We start from the raw sequence: 13134 nt of genomic DNA on the forward strand, positions 1-13134 counted from the left end.
TTCCAGCTCGGTTCTGCGCATTCTCAAGCATGCGCAGTGTAAATAAAGTGTCGCGAACGAGTGAGAAAATGAATATTGTCGGCATCGTAACGTTGACAATAGTGACGTCATATATAATTTTTAGTGAGATCGCACAGGTCCTATGTGAAAAAGTTCAGAGGGCATTCCAGGTTATCTTTTAATTTGTAAGTTATTGAATTCTTTAATGGAATGCATAACTCATTTACATTAAAGTAAAATCAAAATATCTTCTGCGTAAAAATAAAATATTTGGTGGTGGGTCAAAAGTACTTATAATATCCCATGCCGCATCAAATAATGAGATAGATTCTCATGGTTGCAATCATGATGTAAAGACTACAAGGTGTGTTCTTCCCGAGGGCTCATTTTCGACGGTTGCAATCTGTGTAGTTTGAGTTTTCAAAATTCCTCTAATTCGTTCAACACTCACTTCGACCCACCTCTTGAGCTATCGTACGAAACTACCACAGGTTCTTTGTGAAACGTGTCAAAAGGCGTTATAAGTGGAACGTAGCCACAGGATAATGTCATTTTATCTGTCTTATTGATTTTAAGGTTAACTTTTGAATTTTTTTTTGAATTTTTTTCCGAAGCTTGAGAAGTTATGGCGAATGGGCATGAAAACAATGGCCTAAGTAAGTCATAACTTCATTTTTCGCTTTCAACAGAATAACTAATTAAATGTTACAGTCCCAGCGGATCACGAATACATTAAGGCAAGTAAAATGGTTAAAAATATTGGAGATATGCAACGTTGGGAAAAATCAGAAGCATACAAGGTAAATAGCTCATATTATCTATATATTTCAATTATTATAAACATACTATATTTTAGGAATTTTTCGGGTTTATCTGTACCGTCAATATTTCTATCAAGGCCAAGAGTAATTCAGCAGGCAGTAAAAATGCTTCAGAATCTGTTAATAAAATTTGTGAGCTGCTGGAAGTTCTTGATAAATGGATAGATGAAATTCCTCCAATAAACCAACCTCAACGGTTTGGTAATCAAGCATACAGAAAATGGCATTCAAGACTTGAAGGGGTATAAACTTGAACAAATAAGAATTACGTTTAACATCTTTCTATGTTTTAGGAAATCTCACAACTATTACAAAATCTGTTACCGGAACCTTTACACAAATCAATAATAGAAATAAAAATTTACTTGATAGAAGGGTTTGGAAATTCTACTAGAATTGATTATGGAACAGGGCATGAACTCTCTTTCCTCTTGTTTTTATGTGCCCTCTTCAAAATTGGTTATTTACAAATTAATGATCAAGTGGCTATTGCTTGTAAAGTATTTGTAAGGTTTGTGCAGCAAACAGTATATATTTATTCAACTGCTGAAATAATATATTTGTAATAACTTCAGGTATTTGGAGTTAGTAAGAAAACTTCAAATAACTTATCATATGGAACCAGCTGGAAGTCGTGGTGTTTGGAGTTTAGATGACTATCAATTTGTACCTTTTATATGGGGCAGCTCTCAATTCATGGGTTAGCAGATGTATTCTTTTTTATCGTGGTCTTATTCAACTCTATATTTTTTAGAAACTGGTTGTTGGGAAACTACCTGTTTTCTAAATCCAAATATAGTGGATAAATATGCAAATGAGTATATGTTTCTTAGTTGCATTCAGTACATCAATAGTGTGAAGACTGGACCATTTCCTGAACATTCTAATCAACTTTGGAGCATCAGTGCTGTATCTAGCTGGTCAAAAATTAATACTGGTCTTTTAAAAATGTACAAGGATGAAGTAAGTTTGTTTCAAAAGACATTTCAATATTAGTTTATGTTGATGTTTCATAGGTTTTGGCCAAATTTCCACTAGTTCAACACATATACTTTGGTTCGATATTTACCTTGAAACCATTCACAGTTCCAGTAGCTAGTCCTCTAAAGAGCAGCTTCTATGCTTTGAACCAGCTACCTTCAAAAATGAACTACTGCAATCTCAAACCTATGATTTCTACTGCAGTGACATCTTCACAAAACAGTGCTTATGAAAAAGTGGATTCTAGTGATGCTGCAACTTGTCAAAATATCACTGAAAGTAAAGATAAAGGGAGTTCTACTTTTAAAGTACCTTCAGTTGTAGCTGAATCAAGTACAACTTCGAAATTATCTAGTGACTTTATAAATGATAAAGGAGATGATAAAAAGTAAATTTTTCAAATTTGTTTGAAATTAAAAGATAATTATGCATATGTAATTGAAATATATATAAATTTATTTATTTATTTATGCTATATACAATGTAATGAAGTAATATATACATTATTATATATTTGATTTATTTTTTTTAGGGGCAAACTTTCAAACATTTTAAAAGGGGTATCAAGAATGTTTTCTCCTTTGATAGGGTAGGCTATAAATGGGAATGTAGGTGAGCATTTTGGAGTTTTTTAAGGCGAAACGAAAAGTTTTAACTTCCACATAGAATTCTAATCTATAAGACACTTTAAATTCATACCAGTTAATCAAAAAATGTATAATTGGTATACACATTTTAGTTATATATAGGATTTAAAAAACTACGTAAACATATCTACATACATACTTCATGAATAATGGGGTTTCTAATGAAGCAGTATGACTATATCATTAATAAAGTTAAAAACTATTTCTGAAATAAAAATGATAACAAAATATTTGAGAAAAAGTTCTACTTGTATATATTACAATGAACTGTTGATTATATAAAATCCGAACTGAGAGCTGGGAAAACATGTCTGGATTGTGAAGAAAATGAATATTATAACAAATACTCCATTACTTATCACATCCCATAGATACAATGTGATTAGCAAAATATACAACATCTGCATTGAGAGTTTTAGAATATTAGTTAAAACTTCAAATTTATATTCTCGAAGACCTGATTCATATGTGGTTCCATGTACTAGGTATTCAAATTGTGAGTGTTGGTGTAATAGTAAACAATTTGTTCAGTATGAGATGAAAATGTATTTTTGACGCATCTAGAAAGTTATTATCCTTTGACAAAAATGGTACATAATTTTACGTAATTCAAAAATGTGATATTTTGTAAGTATTGGCTTGGCAAGTAACATTAGATTTTTAAAAGCTGTATTAAAAGTGAAATAAACCGCAAATTTTCAAAAACCTGTAATTTGTGATATATAGATTATAGGAAAAGTATCAAAAATAGAAAAATGTTCCTAAGTACTAACTTTTTATAGTGTAAGCAAATATATCATATGGAAAGTTTATTCAAGTAGTTCACTACCTGAGTATAAGTGAATTTAATGAAAGAAAAATGTCAGTGTCTGCTGTCATCTCTATAATACATTCCATACAAGGTTGAAATAATTTGTTGATCAAGTGTATTTTAAAACCAAATAATGCAGAATAGTTCAGGTAATATAAGTTTAAAATTTAAGATCACATGATATATTGATATCCATAAAATTTTGAAGGGAACGATAATCATTCTTACATCATACCCAGCAAATTGATTCAAACTACTGATCAAATGATGTTTTGGAGGAGGTCAGAAACATACTACGTAAGTTACTAATGTTCTCAAAATTGCTGACATTGTTTATGTAACTTGCACTGTAACTGTAACTACAACGACACTAGTGGGTACAAAGGATATTTTATTTTAGGAATATTTAGGATTTGTATACTTTATAAATGATGTAATCAAAGGCAAATCAAATGAACAAGGTAGCGCTAATGCTTCGCCAGAGATAGAGGGGCTTTGCGGAATTTTAGATATTATAGAAGATTGGATTGATGAAATTGGTGTAGATGAATATGAACCAAAATCGTATCATCGGGCATTCAGGAGATGGTATCGTAGACTTAGAGATGTAAGTATTAGTTATCAGATAAACACTGGTTCTGTATAGATAAAATGTTTATAATAGTACACAGTAATCTGTGATTTAAATTACAGAATAGATTTTCTAGCATTTCACATTTCAAGATATTAAAAGTTCCATCTAAAGTTGCTTCCATTTATTATCCATTCGATGGAATTTCCAATTATTTTTACTCAGATACACAGAATCTCTATTCCATAGAATGATTCATTTTTCTACTTAACAAGGTCTTCAATTATCAGATTCTCTGCTTAAATATATTATTTTAATAGTTATTTTTTTTTTTTAGAATTCTGTTCCACTGTTGAGAGAGATAGTTCCGTCAATATATTTTCGAGCACTACCAGAAATAATGGTGTACTTAATTGAAGGCTTTGGTAATTCAGTCAGATGTGCTTATGGTAGTGGTCACGAAATGTCTTTCTTGATGTTTTTATGCAGTCTTTTCAAAATTGGATTTTTGAAAATTAAAGATGCTCCTGCTACAGCCTGCAAAGTATTTGCAAGGTGATAGTACATATCTTTATTAAATGATTTAACTCACTTATTACCATAAAATCGCATGTGTTATGTAGAAGAACACTGCTACCAGGCAGTATCCCAATCATTAATCAGTTTTTGTTGTGGAATGAAGATATATATATATATATATATATATATATATATATATATATATATATATATATATATATATATATATATATATATATATATATTCGACATATTTTTTCGTGCATACTCTATGGTGACATTTTATGGAACAGAGTAGGAGTGTACAGGCCTAGTTTAAAAACATGACGGCTACCCGTACAAAGGAGGAAATGGTAATTAAATTTGAACAAATGAAGATAAAAGTATTGATGTAGGAAAGAAAAAGCGGAATAATTGATAAACATTTAATGAATATAATAAATTCGATAACAATTTATTCGTTATGTGAAAATACTAATTGCACAAAGTAATAATCCAAGCCGAAACTAATGTGCGACCATCAGTAAATATTTCTGATTGAATTTTGAAACAACCTAAAATATCTGTAAATCATTCCAAATCTAGATTATTCTGAATAATGTAGATATTTCAAGAAATATTTTCATTTTATACAACTAAATCTCGAAAAAAAGGTTTGCTAATTTAACCCTAATTTATTTCAAACTAAAATTTGGAAAAAAGTAACGAAAACTCAAAATCACATCCTGAATTTTAGCGCACGAATTTAGAAACATTCTGTTAGGTAAGACTGCATACATTGCATGGAGAACTAACCCCAATACTGTAATCTGGCACGCAAATTTCTGCTATGTTGACTAGGTAATAATGAATTTGTCATTTTTAGATATTTATATGTTGCTCAAAAACTACAAAAAACTTATAAAATGACTTCTCTTGGTGGTAACAAAACTTGGAATTTGAATGATTACCAGTTTGTTGCTTTTATATGGGGTAGTTCACAGCTAGTCGGTATGTACAACAAAATGGGGTATGTTTTATAGTGATGATAATTTTTTCTTCGTTATTTTAGGTAATACTGAACTTAATCCAACGTGTTATCTAAAAAGAGCTACTGTTAAACGCCATTCATCGCAATATATGTTCCTAAGTTGTATCCAATTCACTAATAGAATAAAAATAGACTCTTTTAACAGACATTCGAATCAACTGTGGAATCTGAGTGGAGTATCTTCATGGTATGGAATCAATTCCAGTCTTATTAGAATGTACCAAGCACAGGTAACTAGAAGTTGTATCCTTTAGTTATCATTTTATTTAAACCTCTATATATTTTTTAGATTCTGTTGCGTTATTCTATAGTAAAACACGTGTATTTTGGTTCAATTTTCACTCTAAAACGCGTTGAACGTTGGGCTAGTGTCCGCAGACCAATATTTAGTCTCTCAAAGGTTCACAGATCAACAATAAATGTGGAATTCTTAACTGATCTATCGGCCTCTCGAAAAACCATATCTTCTATAAACGGTTCTGTAAAAAGTAGAAGCAGAAATATTAGACTTGAATCGAGTAAACGTATAAGAGATGACAAGGGGAAACATGTTAGTATAGAGCATACTGTCAGAGATATTACGTGGGAAACAGAACAGGAAATTTCAAGTGATGATACTAAGGAAGTCGCAGACAAAACAATTACTGCTGATACTGATACAGAACAGACTTTACCGACAGTAGTTGACGATGAATTGATAGAAATAATGAAAAATGAAACTTTTAACCATACTCCTTCAACTGATAGCATTGAAAAGAATAAAGGAGAACAAATAATTGTAAGTCCAGTCACTCCTGAAAAAAACCGTCGGGTTAAAGTTAACGTAGATTTTGCTGGTGCCTAAACAGAAACTATTAAATGATTATCAAAACCAGCATCTATCGAAGATGTCATAAAATATCTTGTAAAAATTTGAAACAATAAATAGACAAGGACATTTCATTAAAGGTTTTTGCAGTATTTATTCTTTTAAATATCTTAACCCTTCAAGGACAAAGTTTTGCATATATTGAACTTTTAATAATTTTTATTTATTAACAATTAGACACTCATAATAATAATAATAATAATCTAAAAAGAAAAATATGAATATTTCATTGAAAAATATGATGTGATTTATTTATAAAACAATGTTAAACTGACTATTAATCTCGATCAAGTTTTATATAAATCCAGTGAAAATATTTACGTTTTTTGAATATATAACTTGTGTTTTAAAAACGCTGTCATATTTTTCAATTAGACGTGTAGTTGAACTGAACCTTTTATTTTTTTCATATTTGTTTCTGATATTAAAGGAGTTTTTTTGGAAACAGTTGTTCCTAATAGTACCAGCAGCTGAGAACCCCACTTTCAATAATTTAATAAACTGAAACTAATGTAGAGATTATTAAAGTGTCAATAGTACCGCCTGCGGGTAATTCGGTCAACATATTTATCAATGGATAACCTGGGATGAAAGTGAGACCCAACTCTTTGATTTGGTGTATAAGTTGATACTTTTACTATTCCAAAGTATCAATTTGGTTTACGAGAGGAAAATACTAACATCGAGCAAGTACAAAGGATAACAAAATCACGTAATACCTGGAAGATAAAAACTGCTTCGGCATGTAGAAAAGGTCCTATGATTGAAGATGACTTCAACACGCTCATAGGGTCCAATAGCTCATAACCCAACCAATTAGCTACTATTGTAAAGTTTTCATTCCTAATGAAACAAAAAATATAAAACAAATTATGTGTTATGAGCACAAAATACGTCAGGTTAGTCTGTATTGGTGGTATTGTTTTGTTTACAACATCCTTGTTCTTTGGTAATGGAAATAATATTTGCATTATTGCCCCGATTTCCGTCGTGGTGTTTTATTTTCAAAACTGATATCAAAAAAATGTCGAAAGTCAGCAATATCCTTTAGACGATGGAACACTGATAGATAGTATCTAGAGCTTTCCACATTTATATGACAAAAAGAACCCATACTGCTTATCCTATTAATTATGCATAAACGAAAAAAAATAACCACCAAGAAAGTTTAGTTTAATGTTAAATTCAATTTAGTTTTGATTTTTGATGCATAAACTAAGCTTTACATGTATATAAGGTTGAGTAATGAATACAACAGTTGTTATACACAGTTTTTTACATTTAAGTGAGGGAAAAAAATAAAACTTGAAGCTACAATCTTATTTGGGAAACAAAGGTATATCATTTTTTTCCTTGCGGAAGTTATAGCTTTTTCTTCCTACTATCTATCATCTATCACACTTTTTTGTATTTTTCTTATTTTATACATTCTTTTCTCTGTACATCAACTTATATTCTTTGTTGTACTGGAAAAAGTAATTGTCAATCTTCATACACTCTTCGTTAAACGTATCTTTGGATTCTTATTGTATTGTTATTACTCAAATTGTTTACATACTTCAGCATATTTTTTCATAATTAACATCATTTGTCTGGATTAGCAAGATCAATAATTGATAAATGGTATTTTATAAGATAAACTATCCTATTGTTATTATTTTCAAATTGTTCATGTTGTGATGTCATCATGCGGGGAACTACGTTAAAATAATCGAGTCAGAGAAATATCTAATTGGATTTATGACTTGAATTTGACCATATAACTTGTTTAAAAAACGGACGCTGAAAATTTAGTATACCTTTTGTAAAATCAATGAGTAAAATAAATCTTATTAATCAATTCTTAATATTTATGCTATATTATACCAAAATTATCAGAATAATAATTATAGAGGGTGTATAATAAATAACGTAAGTGTCAAATGTCAAAATAATCGTACGACAAGAAAGTTAAAAATTCTGAGCACTATTTGTGAGTGAACCCTTTTTCGGTTAACTAAATCTGGATATTTCTGCGATAAAAACTAATACATTCGTATCATCATGATCTGAATGTAACCTGGTAGACCAGTGGGTAAATGCTAGCAGCTAACAGGTTGTTTCATTTGTCTATGGTTTGTTGAACTTTGTTTTGAATTTATATCCCTCAAATGGCTGTCTACTATTAATTTTCATGAGTAGCGTCATTCGTAGGTTACTGAGGTTTCGGTTTTTGTACTTTTCGACATTTCAGCATAAAAATAGCTTATTAATATTAAACTTTAGTGCGAAGTTCGTATGAGTGCGTAAATCGTTGATTACTACTCAATAACAATAATCAAACATTTAAAATCTATTATAAAACTAAATAAATATGGAAGAATAATCGCGAAAACTGTGATCAAAGTCTGGTTCTGAGTTGGGATCCACAATCAGATGACTTTAGATCATAGTTTACGAAACGCCCTTTAATAAGAAAATATCTTATTATATGGCTGTGGATTACTTAGTTCAGTGCATTATTTTGTGCCCTTTGGGGTGGTTTTTTGATAAACTAAGGGTGGGTTGTAGCCTAATAGGTTAACTCCTAGCTTTTTTTGAACATTAGTATCATATAATAACACAAGTTTAGCGAGTAGCAGGGCCGGATTAAGATTTATAAGGCCCAGGGTTAAAATAATGAAGGAGCCACCTCAAGGAATTCGGAAACCCGGAAAAATTGAAAAAAAAATATCAATACGTTAGATTTACAGAATGTTTTCCAAATAATGGCACTCTTGGACCTGGAGCTCGGGGCTATAGCCACTCCAAGCCTCTAGCTTAATCCGGCCCTGGCGAGTGGTTAACTACCAATCATCTTATCATCTGATTCCGGTTGGTTAACTACAATTCAGGTCATGAAGCCTTGATCTTTGAATTTCTTTTGTATTTGTATACAATTTACAGGCTGCGGATGTTTTTCTTTTGATATTGCTATCGGTTTTTTATTTTCGATGATATGTGAATATTTTTAACTAATAACCTTTTATTATTTGAATATTTTCTTTCTGAAAAATCAGCAAATATTGTTAAAAGCGACATGAGAAACTTCATAACAACAGTTTCGATACATACCTATGACAAACAACCATAGATAAAGGATAGTGCAAACAACTATAGAATCTTACATTTCTGTGTAATCTTCAGTGTTGCCACAATTGTTAGTTTGATTACGTAATCACCATGTGTAACTAATGTTCCGTGATTAATCAATGGTTTCAACAACGCTTGATTAACTTACCGTGCTACGATATTATTGACTTAAAAAAAACTACAGACTATATGGATACATTTTAATAATTTATTTAAATATTGTTCTATTTAAACGGAACGTAAAACGTCAAAAATAAAACAATAATATGATATTTTAATATAGAAAATAAATAAACTTATACAGAATTAAAATACTACTTTGGCTTATTTAGGAAACTTATCGGCAAGAGAGTACGTCTTTCGAATAAAGACAAGTTAATACTGATGATATATAACGATACACTGATGCAGTGGTGAAGTAGTCACTTTTTGGTTCGTCCTCGTACCATAGGTAGAGGTATTTCAAAATTTTCAGGAACATGCAATGCTGACGTCACGCTAACCATATTAACGTTTTTTATATTCAAGGGTTTAAAAGTACTTTTACCTCGAGTTTCACTATTTATACGAACTGTTTTAACGTTGCCAATGTTTATAAATTTATTAGTTTTTTTATTAACTTTAGCACTGGTATTTTCTGTAAAATCACTTACAGAAGTCACGTTTCCTTCGTTTCCTATATAGTCTACATTTTTAGAAGAAACACCTGAACCAAGTACGATTTTTCCACAATTTCCAACGTATTTGATATTTCCACTGCCTTTTAAAACTATCAGTTCACAATTATTTCCCACTATTAGAACGTCCCCATGATTTTCTCCTAAAGTAACTTTGCAGTTGTTTCCGGTAAGCATTATAGTACTTTCGTTTTCATTTATGTTTAATGTTAAATTGTTACCGACGTATTGTTTGGGCTTGGAGAGTCGCACGCGCTCTATCGGTACAACCATATTTTTAAAAGTTGTTTATCTATCGAAAAAAATTTATTGAATGATCGCGACGTTCGTGGTGCGATGGTTTTAAGCGATGCAACGGTTATTCACCGTATCATTAGATAACTGGCGGTCAGAGAACGAGGATACTGTATCTACAGGGAATCACCTTTAACGGTAATGCTTTTATCGTGTTTGAAGGTTCACTATTGAAATAATACCACTCGATTCTAATTAAAATTTATAAATTATATTAAGTTTTATTCAATAAAATTTGATGAGAACAAAAGTTATAGTCCATTCATAAATCCCAATGCAAAACTGTTGTTTCCCAAATTATTTCCATTATAGCATGGGCGTAGACAGCGAGAGGCAACTGCCCCCCCACTGAAAGAAGAATTAAATAATTTAATTAACAAAAAATATACATATTTTTCTGCTCTGCATGTATTTTTGTTATCTGTTTTATATAATTTCTTTGTTGTTGTGGTCCTGCACACCAGAATTGTCCCACATCAGAATTAGATGAAAAGAAGTGTTTGATTGAATCAAATTCTCCGACGAAAATACACCTGCTTCTGCTTTAACTTATCTTCATCCTTCAAGCATGCTCAGAATGGCTTCAAAAGATTTCAAGAATTATGCAGAATCTTTCACGGCATCTTATGAGTTGGGTGATGTCCCTGCAATGGTACAATATGTGGAAGAAAAAGAATTTAGCAGAAGACGAATTAAAGGACATTGAAGTGGCTGCACTTTTGGAGGAAGCTGATGTTTTTTTTCCTGCAACAAGGCGCGTGCTTTCCCATCCACTACTGCTACTGTGGAAAGATCGTTCAGTACCTTACGAAGGATGAAAACCTGGATCAGGAGTACAAAGGGTGATGATAGACTCACTGGGTTGGGTTTGATGAGTGTACATCGAAAATTTTTGAAGGAAAATCAGGACTGCATAAGGAAAAAAGTTTTGGATAAATTTAGTTTATACCCAAGAAACATGTTATTACTTCAATTTAAGTATAATTAAAATCTTGAAAAGTTTTGTTTTCATTTGCCTTTTCTTTTTATCCCATGGATCATGACCATGGTTTGTCCCCCCCTGTTTTGAATCCTGGCTACGCCCATGCATTATAGTGTTTTTACAACGAAATAACATTTTCCATTCTGAAATAAATTATTCCAGTAAAAATATCTGGTAGATTGATTTGCATTCTTTTGGTTCATATGGTTCAGGAGTGGATTCTTGAACTGAAAATCTTCAGATTAAGGGCCTTCCTTCAACTATTAACTAAATTAAATAAATTGAGTTTTTGAAATTTTCTAAAATAATAATTAAGTTTTTTTGGTATTTTTTTATGTAACCAGTTTCAATATCTTAATCATTATATTGACCTTCACACCTTTGTTAACAAGTTTTTAATTTACATTTTCATGAAATTGAAATAATTTCAAGTTACTATAAATTTTGTCGAAAACAATCTACTGGTGACGTAATATTCAAATTTTACAGAGCACACACAAGCACATAGGAATTTGAACATAAATACTTTTATCAATTCACTTCTAAACTACCTGTATAAATTTCAATAGTATCAAAATAAGGCGAGAATACTAAAATAAGAATTATTTGTGAAATGTTATAAATATTTAACTTGATAAAGACTTTTTGGAAAAGTAAATTTTGAGAAAGGAAAACAAAATAATTTCTAAAAATTAACTTGATAATATTTTGGAAAATGAGAAACAATATTGAAAAAAACTTGTAAAGGAATCAAATAATCCACCTCTTTCCGCTAATCTATGTCTTACCCGTGATTCTACTACAAATATGTTTTTTTTCCTTCAATTTATTGCTCTAAAAATCTTTTGGAGATAAATATGGCGATTTGGGAAAACACCCGATCACACCACGTGAAGAAATATTTTTTACTATACTATTTTTTACAAATAAAACTTTGTATCAACCCATATCTATGATTTTTGTTCGCTTGTAGAAATATCTGTGCAGGAAATGACGTAATAATTCACAAATTTGGAGTGTTGTGAAACACAGTGAACGATATTGTCATCATTTCCAAAGAAATACTCTACGAAGAAAGGTGATGTATTTCATATTATCATTCAAATACTTTCATGAATGTTAAAACAAAAATATTGATGCCTTTGTGGGGCAAATAGAAAAAAATAATTCTCCCAATATGCGCAGAAAATGTTGTAGCAAACACACTCAAAAGTACATCAAAATAAAGACACAATTACAGAGTGCTGTGGTGCATATAAACTCTAATATAGTCTACAGTATGTGATGAAAAAAGGGTATAAAGAAATCTCGAAAATACAACTGGAAAATTACCAAACAAATGTATATTCTTATAATTCATCTGAAAAGCTTTTTTAATTCTTTTGAAGATGCTGTTATCACCAATTTACTACAAAAATATATGATTTAAAAATGTATTGCAACATATTTATGATAATTCTTCTAAAAAAAATACCTCTTGATAATAATTATCTCTGTACGTAGGTACTACAACTACAAATCCTGATTATATTTTTTATAAATAACGTGGGGTTTTTTACTGTTAATTTGTAATGTTAATAATTTAAATTAGGAATTTTAATAAGTTTGTGCTTAATTATACTAACAATAAATGTATGTATGTCATGGAAGATAAGCTAAAATCATAATTTGGGAATGGATTTGAGCTGACCCAATTCAATACTCATTGCAGAATTTTGAACTGATGCAAGAATTTTCAAAATGGAGGTATTAGACTATGCTGTGCCTCAAAATGTATTTTTTAAGGAATTAGGGCTGTGCATAATGGCATTAGTTTCAAACT

The 13134-nt window shown here is 30.6% G+C and overlaps 3 protein-coding genes and 1 long non-coding RNA gene across 5 annotated transcripts; 2 read left to right on the forward strand and 2 right to left on the reverse strand.

Annotated features, from left to right (window-relative positions):
- Positions 1–400: 400 nt before the first annotated feature.
- LOC130903510 (serine/threonine-protein phosphatase 2A activator-like) lies at positions 401–3217 on the forward strand. Its single transcript, XM_057815652.1, has 8 exons — positions 401–656; positions 712–800; positions 857–1063; positions 1115–1332; positions 1397–1521; positions 1576–1784; positions 1838–2190; positions 2335–3217. Exons 1-8 carry the CDS (start codon positions 626–628, stop codon positions 2393–2395), a joined length of 1293 nt encoding a protein of 430 aa, XP_057671635.1. The 5' UTR covers positions 401–625; the 3' UTR covers positions 2396–3217.
- Positions 2335–6338, forward strand: LOC130903498 (serine/threonine-protein phosphatase 2A activator-like). Of its 2 annotated transcripts, XM_057815640.1 has the most exons (8): positions 2335–3076; positions 3232–3409; positions 3469–3557; positions 3661–3867; positions 4169–4386; positions 5216–5340; positions 5402–5610; positions 5670–6338. In XM_057815640.1, exons 2-8 carry the CDS (start codon positions 3394–3396, stop codon positions 6222–6224), a joined length of 1419 nt encoding a protein of 472 aa, XP_057671623.1. In that variant the 5' UTR covers positions 2335–3076; positions 3232–3393; the 3' UTR covers positions 6225–6338. The 2 variants fall into 2 exon arrangements, with proteins under 2 accessions (XP_057671623.1, XP_057671614.1); XM_057815631.1 differs by lacking the exon at positions 2335–3076 and having other exon boundaries at positions 3208–3409.
- Positions 4762–8041, reverse strand: LOC130903515 (uncharacterized). The gene is made up of 2 exons (XR_009060752.1): positions 6968–8041; positions 4762–5859 (listed from the first exon to the last, which is right to left on the reverse strand). It is a non-coding gene; the product is annotated as an uncharacterized LOC130903515 (long non-coding RNA).
- Positions 8042–9553: 1512 nt separating this feature from the next.
- LOC130892761 (uncharacterized) lies at positions 9554–10324 on the reverse strand. The gene has a single exon (XM_057798360.1). It carries the CDS (start codon positions 10307–10309, stop codon positions 9782–9784), a length of 528 nt encoding a protein of 175 aa, XP_057654343.1. The 5' UTR covers positions 10310–10324; the 3' UTR covers positions 9554–9781.
- Positions 10325–13134: the final 2810 nt, after the last annotated feature.

Source organism: Diorhabda carinulata, chromosome 1, assembly GCF_026250575.1.
Source record: "Diorhabda carinulata isolate Delta chromosome 1, icDioCari1.1, whole genome shotgun sequence".
Taxonomy (NCBI): domain Eukaryota; kingdom Metazoa; phylum Arthropoda; class Insecta; order Coleoptera; family Chrysomelidae; genus Diorhabda; species Diorhabda carinulata.

What these genes read in the sequence shown, in the direction of transcription:
- LOC130903510 (XM_057815652.1), top strand. Translation starts at nt 626, where the DNA reads ATGGCGAATGGGCATGAAAACAATGGCCTAA. An exon ending in GCATGAAAACAATGGCCTAA is followed by an intron (nt 657 to 711) that starts GTAAGTCATAAC and finishes TAAATGTTACAG; the next exon opens with TCCCAGCGGATCACGAATAC. An exon ending in AAAAATCAGAAGCATACAAG is followed by an intron (nt 801 to 856) that starts GTAAATAGCTCA and finishes ACTATATTTTAG; the next exon opens with GAATTTTTCGGGTTTATCTG.
- LOC130903498 (XM_057815640.1), top strand. An exon ending in GGTATCGTAGACTTAGAGAT is followed by an intron (nt 3,868 to 4,168) that starts GTAAGTATTAGT and finishes TTTTTTTTTTAG; the next exon opens with AATTCTGTTCCACTGTTGAG. An exon ending in GCCTGCAAAGTATTTGCAAG is followed by an intron (nt 4,387 to 5,215) that starts GTGATAGTACAT and finishes TGTCATTTTTAG; the next exon opens with ATATTTATATGTTGCTCAAA.
- LOC130892761 (XM_057798360.1), bottom strand. Translation starts at nt 10,309, where the DNA reads ATGGTTGTACCGATAGAGCGCGTGCGACTCTCCAAGCCCAAACAATAC.